This window comes from Micromesistius poutassou, assembly GCF_964030765.1.
Source record: "Micromesistius poutassou genome assembly, contig: SCAFFOLD_5225, whole genome shotgun sequence".
NCBI lineage: Eukaryota > Metazoa > Chordata > Actinopteri > Gadiformes > Gadidae > Micromesistius > Micromesistius poutassou.
Genome location: NW_028177336.1, coordinates 6,748 through 17,190, shown reverse-complemented (window position 1 = coordinate 17,190; position 10,443 = coordinate 6,748). Strand labels below are relative to the sequence as shown.

At 45.9% G+C, this 10,443-nt stretch overlaps 1 protein-coding gene across 1 annotated transcript; it reads left to right on the top strand.

Moving 5' to 3' along the window:
- Positions 1-3: 3 nt before the first annotated feature.
- On the top strand, positions 4-3,744 carry tgds (TDP-glucose 4,6-dehydratase; the record flags this gene model as incomplete). Its single annotated transcript, XM_084491090.1, is given in 7 exon segments — positions 4-30; positions 948-954; positions 957-990; positions 1,676-1,841; positions 2,503-2,558; positions 2,918-3,015; positions 3,534-3,744. Coding segments are annotated over 7 exon segments (477 nt in total), but the record flags the coding sequence as incomplete, so codon positions are not given.
- Between the last annotated feature and the right edge of the window lie 6,699 nt (positions 3,745-10,443).

The window sequence follows — 10,443 nt, the reverse complement described above, 5'->3', positions numbered from 1 at the left end:
GTCTACGGACCCCGGCAGTACCCAGAGAAGGTACTGTTGGACAATGCGTCGCCTTTTAACTTTTTGCTTTTTAACTTTAAACTTTTTAACAATGTATTGCTTTCTGCTTTTTAACTTTTTGCTTTTTAACTTTAAACTTTTTAACAATGTATTGCTTTCTGCTTTTTAACTTTAAACTTTTTAACAATGTATTGCTTTCTGCTTTTTAACTTTTAACTTTTTAACAATGTATTGCTTTCTGCTTTTTAACTTTTTAACAATGTATTGCTTTTTAACTTTTAACTTTTTAACAATGTATTGCTTTCTGCTTTTTAACTTTTAACTTTTTAACAATGTATTGCTTTCTGCTTTTTAACTTTTTGCTTTTTAACTTTTTGCTTTTTAACTTTTTAATTTTAAACTTTTTAATTTTAAACTTTTGAACAATGTATTGCTTTCAGCTTTTTAACTTTTTAACTTTAAACTTTTGAACAATGTATTGCTTTCAGCTTTTTAACTTTTTAACTTTAAACTTTTGAACAATGTATTGCTCTTTGCTTTTAACTTCTTGAACAGAATTGACAATTGAACAGATGGTGGATATGGGTTATGTAGAGTGTGGGGTTACAACATTTTACATTCAGGGCTTTTATCAGACGCTTTTATCCAAAGCGACTGACAATAAAGTCCATTTGTCCAAAGAAAGAGAAACAACGATATTTCTCTGTGGGTACAGTAAGGATGTTCATAGAACAACACTAGGTTAACCCATAACTAGGGTAAGACCAGCAAACATCCCTTTAATTATCACGTACATTAATTAACATTCAATCCACGGGTTAGTCTTCAATGGGGTGTTTTTTCAAACACTTCGTTTTTTCCACCACGTTCAAGACCGATCGAATCCTTGCGTTTCCGAAGCAATGCAAGGTAACGACCAATCCTCCTTCTCCTCCTCCTCCCTTAAGGTCATTCCAGATTCGTCTCCCTCCTGCAAGCCAACAAGAAATGGTCAGCGTCACTGATGTCCACTATTCCTTCTATCCTCTCCTACCTCCTCATTCACTATTCCTTCTATCCTCTCCTACCTCCTCATTCACTATGCCTTCTATCCTCTCCTACCTCCTCATTCACTATTCCTTTATACTCTCCTACCTCCTTGTTCACTATGTCTCCTACCTCCTCGTTCACTATGTCTCCTACCTCCTCGTCCACTATGTCTCCTACCTCCTCGTTCACTGTGCCTCCTACCTCCTCGTTCACTGTCTCCTACCTCCTCCTTCACTGTGTCTCCTACCTCCTCGTCTCCTACCTCCTCGTTCACTGTGTCTCCTACCTCCTCGTTCACTGTGTCTCCTACCTCCTCGTTCACTGTGTATCCTACCTCCTCGTTCACTATCTCCTACCTCCTCGTTCACTATGCATCCTACCTCCTCGTCTCCTACCTCCTCGTTCACTGTGTCTCCTACCTCCTCGTTCACTGTGCCTCCTACCTCCTCGTTCACTATGCCTCCTACCTCCTCGTTCACTGTCTCCTACCTCCTCCTTCACTGTGTCTCCTACCTCCTCGTTCACTGTGTCTCCTACCTCCTCGTTCACTGTGTCTCCTACCTCCTCGTTCACTGTGTCTCCTACCTCCTCGTTCACTGTGTCTCCTACCTCCTCGTCCACTGTGTCTCCTACCTCCTCCTCCCAGCACCATCCAGGGCTCCGCCCCCAAGTCCCGGCACTTCCTGTACGTGGACGACGTGATCGAGGCCTTCCTATTGGTCCTCGCCGAGGGGGCGGTGGGCGAAGTCTACAACGTGGGCGTCGGCCACGAGGTGCCCATCCTCCAGCTGGCCAAGGAGCTGGTCACGATGGTACGACCCCTCAGCCTCACTGGTTACCACGGTGACAACCAGGGAGCTGGTCACGATGGTACGACCCCTCAGCCTCACTGGTTACCACGGTGACCAGGGAGCTGGTCACGATGGTACGACCCCCCCCTCACTGGTTACCACGGTGACAACCAGGGAGCTGGTCACGATAGTACGACCCCCCCTTACTGGTTACCACGGTGATCAGGGAGCTGGTCACGATGGTACGACCCCTCAGCCTCACTGGTTACCACGGTGATCAGGGAGCTGGTCACGATGGTACGACCCCTCAGCCTCACTGGTTACCACGGTGACCAGGGAGCTGGTCACGATGGTACGACCCCCTCAGCCTTACTAGTTACCACGGTGACAACCAGGGAGCTGGTCACGATGGTACGACCCCTCAGCCTCACTGGTTACCACGGTGACCAGGGAGCTGGTCACGATGGTACGACCCCCTCAGCCTTACTGGTTACCACGGTGACAACCAGGGAGCTGGTCACGATGGTACGCCCCCTCAGTCTCACTGGTTACCACGGTAACAACCAGAGAGCTGGTCACGATGGTACACCCCCCCCTCACTGGTTACCACGGTGACAACCAGGGAGCTGGTCACGATGGTACGCCCCCCCTCACTGGTTAAAGTGGGTGAACTGTGTTTCAGATTCAGGATGTCCCCGACACGAGGCTCAACGACTGGCTGGAGTTTGTGCCTGACAGGTACGTGACATGAAAGAGCGTTTCCGACATCGTGACGTAATTTCCAGTGGTGTGAACGCACCATATGTACTGTGGGCTCACGTTTTTTTGCATAGGTGGGATATGTATGTACATATATACGTGTTGTGTTGTGTGTATGTATGCCGGCTGCTGGAACGCCTACACTTCCCTGCCGTGATGAATAAAGTATATCTTATCTTATAATTGCCTCAAAGTCCGAGTCGAATAGATGACTTAGGCAGAAGAGTGATGATGGAATGTTAACAGCACTCTGATTGGCTTAGGATATAGCCAATGAGGCGCAGTGAATCAGACATTCACACCATCACGCTGACCTCTGACCTCTGTTCTCCCACCAGGCCGAGGGTGGAGCTCCGCTACCCAATGAGCAGCGAGAAGCTCCGTGGGCTGGGCTGGAGGCCCAGGGTCCCCTGGAGGGAGGGGCTCCGGAGGACAGGTGACACACAGGTCAAAGGTCACCAGGACCCACCCACTAGGACAGGTGACACACAGGTCAAAGGTCACCAGGACCCCCCCGGTAGGACAGGTGACACAGGTCAAAGGTCACCAGGACCACCCCGTAGGACTGATGACACACAGGTCAAAGGTCACCAGGACCCCCCCCGTAGGACAGGTAACTCACAGGTCAAAGGTCACCAGGACCCCCCCGTAGGACAGGTAACTCACAGGTCAAAGGTCACCAGGACCCCTCAGTAGGACAGGTCAAAGGTCACCAGGACCAGTCCCCTCAGTGGGACAGGTGACTCACAGGTCAAAGGTCATCAGGATCAAAGGGTTTCTATGGTGCTGAAATGCTTGATTTGATAGAATATCTATTATAGAACTTAATTTGACACAGGTCAAAGGTCATGGTTGGATGTGTTTGTGCGTGGTTGTGGTCGAACGTGTTTTGTGTATTGCGTACGTGTGTGTACTGCCTTCAAATGGTCGTTTCGTCTCCTCTCTCTCCTCCAGTCGACTGGTACAAGAACAACCCAGGGTTCTGGTCGGGTGGGCCAGAAGACGGCGAGAGCGGGACCAGCGTGATCAACTCTGATTCCTGATTCAGGATTCACCGTTGTTGTTTTTGTTTACTTCATCACCGGGACAGTGAGCTGTTCAGCCTCAACGCAAAGAAAGCAGCACGGTTGATTCTACAGTTTTTACCCTCAAGTCCTTCCAGGATTATTTTTTATATTTATCAATATTTTCAATCAGGTGACATTATTGCCACCAGGTGTGAGTGTGATTAGCGGTCTGACATCACAAATGGGCGTGTCCCCCCCCCCACCCCCCCCCCCCCCAGATGTGTGACGGATAGATGAGCAACGTGGCTGAAAGGCTGATCTACCCAGCGTATGTCTATGTGGACACGCCCAGTTGTGATGTCAGAAGAGGCAGATGTTCAAAACGGCTTGCAAGGCTGATCACACTCTCACACCTGGTGGTGTAATATGGGACCTTTAATGTATTCACAGATGCTTTGTAGTTCAAACTGAACATTGTACTTTTTGGTATCAACCTCGGGACCAGTTTCATCGGAATAATTGCCCGACGGGAACTGATAAAGACGACGAGAAATGTCGCGGGCTTGATTTAAATCGTTTGATTACATTGTAAACCGACAATTTTTGTACTGTAAAAATATTTATAGATGAAACGTCATTGAATGTACGCGTTCTGTGTGTGGTCGCAGAGAGCCCCACGTGCATAATAAACGAGCAATCAATATCTGTGACAGTCGATCGCTATTTAAATGAATAAATGAATACGTCAAGCGCTAATCTACGAGGGGGGGCGCTTGTTTTGGTGTGCTGAGCCGCCTGGGTGGGGGAGGGGCAGGGGTAAGTCTGACATTTATAAATATTAAAGGTGACATATTACGCCACCAGGTGTGAGTGTGATTGGCCGTTACGAGCTGTTTTGAAAATCTGCCCCTTCTGACATCACAAGTGGGCGTGTCCACCTAGATGTGTGCTGGATAGATCAGTCCACCGGCCTACCTAGTGGACCGTAGCAAACGTTGCTCATCTGTCCGTCACACGTCTAGGTGGACACGCCCACTTGTGATGTCAGAAGAGGCAGATTTTCTAAACGGCTTGTAACGGCTAATCACACTCACACCTGGTGGTGGAACATGTGGTGGTAGAATATGTCCCCTTTAACAGATTCATTAATATAAGGTCGAGGGTATTGATTCAGCACGCCTAGCCAAGTTTATCCTCTTGCAGTTTGTGCGTTGGCTAACGGGGTGTAGTTTGTGTATTTTCCATTTTTATTATTACTTTATATACTTTTATTGATCCCCAAGGGGAAATTCAAGGTCACAGTAGCTTTAAAGACATCCCACATAACATGCACAGGATTATAAAATAGATCTACATGAATACTATGGACAATAAGAGATGCTGAATAAACTAAATCAAATATAATGTCCACATGAACGTGCTAAGGGCTGTATAGGCTTGCAGTGACAGGACAGGGACTGACCCTTTGATACAGTGTGTATGGTCAGGTGCTCCATGATAGTGTGAGTGTCATGATGGTAGTGCAAATAGGAAAGGCAGCAAGGATAAAGGATCAAATCCAGAGACCAGCCTTAAATTAAATATGGACAATATAAGAGAACTATATAGACATTGTAAGAATATAAAAACGATAACTGTAGCAGTACAAGGATAGTTTGAGAAATAATAAGTATGTGCATTATGATGAATAGTGTAAGCAGCGGGAGGAGTCAAATCAACAGTCAATATTGCTGGTGGCGGGAGGGAGGGGCCAGTAAAGAAAGTGAACAGTGTACGTACGTTCTATATCTCTTGCCCTTTAATTGACTGATTGTACAGTTGTACGGCCCTGAGGACAAATGACTACGGTCGCATTCATTCACATTAAGAATTCTCAAAACAAAAGTATTTTCTTCAAGTAGAATTATTTACAATTAACACAAATTATATTAAACAAAAAAAAAATCATGGACAAAAATGAAAACGGTTGCTAAATTTGCACAATTCGCTAGATGAGTAGTAGTGTAACAGTTTTTTTTTACTTATAGTAGTTGGTGTTATCTGTGTGTATGTGTGTTTATCTGTTGTGCTACTGTACCTGTATGTTACCTGGCTGCAAGACAAGTTTCCCTTAGGGGACAATAAACTGAAACTGAACTGAACTGATGACCTCCTCAGTCATCAGTTTTGCATGGCAGCGATGATGGTGTTGCAGAGTGGATGACAGTCACTGTCCATGACGGCGAGCAGTTTGCGCAGTTTCGTTTTTGGTCAGGGACAATGCAGCGCACATTATAACATACATACTTATCACAGTCAACGCCGTAACAATGTGTGTCGATGTGTTGCATAGAAGGTTTCCAGCCAGTTGGCAATCCCAGTCCCTGGTAAGGCCTTTAAAAATATAATTTTTAAAATAAACTACATAGTGTGAGTTAGTCATGCAGCAGATGTCAACATTTCACAGATTTTATCGTGGTGTAGTTTGCTATCCTTGTGTAGTTTAGATGCTAACTATCCCGGCTGTAGTTACTGGTGTAGTTTGTGTGTTTGCTATCCTTGTGTAGTTTGTGTGTTCACTATCCTTGTGTAGTTAGTGTGTTTGCTATCCTTGTGTAGTTTAGATGCTAGCTATCCCGGCTGTAGTTACTGGTGTAGTTTGCGTGTTTGCTATCCTAGTGTAGTTTGTGTGTTCACTATCCTTGTGTAGTTTGTGTGATTGCTATCCTTGTGTAGTTTAGATGCTAGCTATCCCGGCTGTAGTTTGTGTGTTTGCTATCCTTGTGTTGTTTGTGTGTTCACTATCCGGTTGTAGTTTGTATGTTTGCTATCCTTGTGTAGTTTAGATGCTCGCTTTCCGGCTGTAGTTCCGTTATACTTGGCCCATCCCCCAGCCCTTCCCATGAGAACACACGAAAGGCCCCCAAAAAGATGCAAATGACATCAACGTTAGCAACAGATCCACATGTTTATTTTATTTGTGTTACAAAGACTATAAAGATCGCCACTTGCCAGACATTCACAAGAGTGTAGGGGAAGAAAAAAAAAAAAAAAAAAAACAGCAACTCATTATGAACAAAAATAAAAAAAAGAACTGGAGAGAATCTGGACATTGTTTTTTTCGTACTGTTATGTTTTGTCAGGTATTTTTTTTTCGGTTTATTTTATGTTTTTTTTTTCTTCTCATTTACCATTTTTGATCTTAACGTTTTGTTTTTGTTTTATTAATCCAAACCTTGGCATTGTTGGTTCGTCCCGATTTTTTTTTGTTCGCCGATTTAAAGACGGTTGATTCCAGCAGATCAGAATTTGTTGGCAATGACAGCCTGTTACGCGCACAGGCTACAGATCCGATATAGAGAGTCCAATATGACTTTAAAGGCAACTTCTGTAGGATTTTCTCCAAACGCATCGCTGTCAATACTGACCGCCGAGCTGTTGGTGCTAGAATTCGGATCCCGTGAGCCGCTTTCCCCAAAAGCCGAATTATCGGAAAACCTTTTGAGCGATTGAAATTGAAATTTCTGCCCGTCATCGGAAGAAAAAACTTGTATTGAAAAAAAAAAAACAACTCCGAACTTTTACAACTTTTAAAAGACAACGTGAAAAATAAGCGGATCACTTGGACCGATTCGTCTAACATCAACACTTTCAACAAAAATGTCCTCTGGCTCGCGGAATTCCTTGAAACGGGAATTCCCGCTATCTTGCCACAGGCGTGTTGCGGCAAAAAACAGCGATGAATGAAACGAGAAATTCCTACACGTCGCTTCTTTAACATTTAAAAAGCTCACACTACCCGAGAAAAATAGAAATTTCCACTCACACGATCCCACGATATTTCGACATTCAACTGCCAGTGTTTTGTTTAACTGTGTTTTGGTCAAGTGACTTTCAATATCATTTTTTTTTTTTCTTATTAGGCTTATAAAAATAAATATTTCTCAAAAATGCTTGATAAATTACACAAACTAGCAGCAGAAGTAGATTCTAGGTCGTTGTTTTTGTGTGCAAATATGCTAATTTCCTCTGTAACTGTCCAACCGTGAACACCGCCCCCCCCCCCCCCCCGCCCCCGGCTGCCTCAGTGATCACCCAGACCGTCCCCCAGACTGCTGTTTGGTTCTACACACATTCACTCTGTGACCGTCGTCGTCTCAACAACAAGTCTCACTCACACACACACACACACACACACACACACACACACACACACACACACACACACACACACACACACACACACACACACACACACACACACACACACACACACACACACACACACACACACACCCCTCCACCGAGGACGCAAAGGGAATGTTCCCTCGAGAAAATGTCTCCGCTGAACGTAAAGCTCTGAATGTACAACCCTAAATAAGTATCGTGCCGTCGTGTCAGAAAATCGGGGGGGGGGGTGTATTTAAAATCTACCACACGTGAATAATTTGGGGCGGGGCAGGGGCACGGTAAGGAGGGAGGGTGGGTGGGGGAGGACCGCTGGCCGCTGGGCTACAAGAAAGCGTAGCACCTCGAATGTGTAGGACTATGGGGGGGGGGGGGGGAGCTGCAGCGCGCAGGACTGCAGACACTGCAGTGAGCAGGACTCTAAAACCACGGCTGTGAAAGGCCGACACTGCCGACAGTGCGAGCCAGTGGAAACGCCCTGCCGTACGGGATACAAAACCATAGTGGGGGGTGTGTGGAGGGGGGGCGTGTGGACGTCTTTTCGGGTCCCCCCCCCCCCCCCCCCCGCTGGCTGGGTAGTAAGGGGCCGTCGCCCAATTTAAGGCGATCCAAAACTCACAGGGTGTTGGATCCCGTGAACGACCACCTCCGGAGAAAAAAGGGGTGTGGACTTGGTCGGGAGAGTGTTGGTCCAGGCGGACGTACAAAATTATCTATATACAAATCTACTCGTGTGTGTGTGTGTGTGTGTGTGTGTGTGTGTGTGTGTGTGTGCGACGGCGTACGTCATCGTCGTCAGGGTCCGACTTTGTGGGGTATACGGTCTTTTCTTGGAACTTCACAGGGTCCTCGATTACTGACCCGGGGGTCGAGGGGGGAGGGGGGGCTTAGGTGGAAGATGTTGGAATTTGATAAGATCAAGGCACTGCGCAGCTCTCACAGTAAGTATGGGCTTCGTTCAGACACAATCCTAGCCGTGGAAAACCCCGGAAACCCCGCACCCCCACCCCCTCCCCGTGTTGAAAACAGAACCCTGCCTCATAAAGAGGGGGGGAGTGTCCGATGGATCAGCGCTCCGCTCCAAAAGGACGATGTGTTGAACGTTGAAAGGCTCGCTCCGTTAAGGGCCCGGTTAATCCCCAGTCGCCACAGGGGGAGCAGGGTTCGCTCAATCCTGTTAGGACCTGCTGTGTCCTGCAGGAAGCAGAGTTCACTCCATGGAGGTGCTCTACGACTTTTACGGAATCTGTCCAGGCGTAAAAATTGTACGACTTTACGGAATCTGTCCAGGCGTAAAAATTGTACGACTTTACGGAATCTGTCCAGGTGTAAAAATTGTACGACTTTACGGAATCTGTCGAGGCGTAAAAGTCTACGACTTTGCGGAATCTGTCGAGGTGTAAAACTTTACGTCATTACGGAATCCACAAAAGGTGTAAAATTCGAAGACTTTATTCTACGTCTTTACTCTACGTCTTTACGGAATCTGTCGAGGAAACAACTCTACGTTCTTTACGGAATGCTTCTTTTAACTGAATGCTCCTTGCCGGCACGTCGATGTGCAAAGAGAACCACTCACAACATCCCCTTGTAACAAATACAAAAACAACGCACACTGACGCCTAACAAGCATGTGGGCTGGAACACCGTTCAGCTCATATGCTATCCTTACCAATTACCTTATTTTAAATGTAGAAAAAAATAACATCAGCAACAAAATGGTCACAAACTGCCAGCAGGTATAAAAACAGCATTTTTTTCCTCACATCAAAGTTCGCGTTTGGGTCCAACTGAGAACTAAACAGTCTGGATTTTTGGCACTCAACCAATTTTTAAGACTTTCCAACATAAAAATCAATCGTCTAAACGGTGGGGAGACAAAACTACATTTGGTGTCAGGTGACTACCGCTGCCACAGTACTCTGCTTTCTAATCACCTTGAGGGGAAAGGCTACATTTGTCCCGTTTGCGCAGGAAGCCGATATATTTCCGACAAACGATTTCCAAAACAACCTGAAAGTCAGTGGCCGCCGTTACCTCAGAACACGGCCCCCGAGACGCCCTGAACTCGCAGGCAAGACCCCAAACGTATCAATGAGCACAAGCGTTCCCGCGTAAAAAAAACAACAAAAACACCTCCCGAGTAGCTCAAGGTCCAGAAGAGTCTCGCATCCTTCCGCGAGTTCCATCAGCACACGATTCCACTACATAAGAGGTCAAGGTGACAGATGGGATCGCATTAATGCCACTGACTTGACTCTAGAGATGGCTTGGAGGTCTTCTCAGGTATTCGTCACCGTACCACGGCCTAAAGACTATAGAGAGAGGCTCTCGACCACTGCTATTGCGGTCAAGTTCAATTTAAATTAAGACAATATCAGCGAGACTTTGTCCCGATTGACAGTTCTAGTTACATCCTAGGAGTCTAATAATAATAAGAACTTGAGAAAAACGATTTAAATCACTATTGCTGTTGATTATTCTAGCGTGTACATGACCTCTGCTTGAACTTAAATAAATTAAATATTTTGTTAGGCTGCCAAGTTTTACAGCTTATGTCGGTGTGTCGAAGGGGGGGGGAGTGAAAATCGATATAAGAATGTTAAAAAAAAAAAAAAAATGGAGTACACAACAATTGAGAAAGAGACCGGAATTAGCTAAATAAAAGCCTGTAGAGGATTTTTTCATTT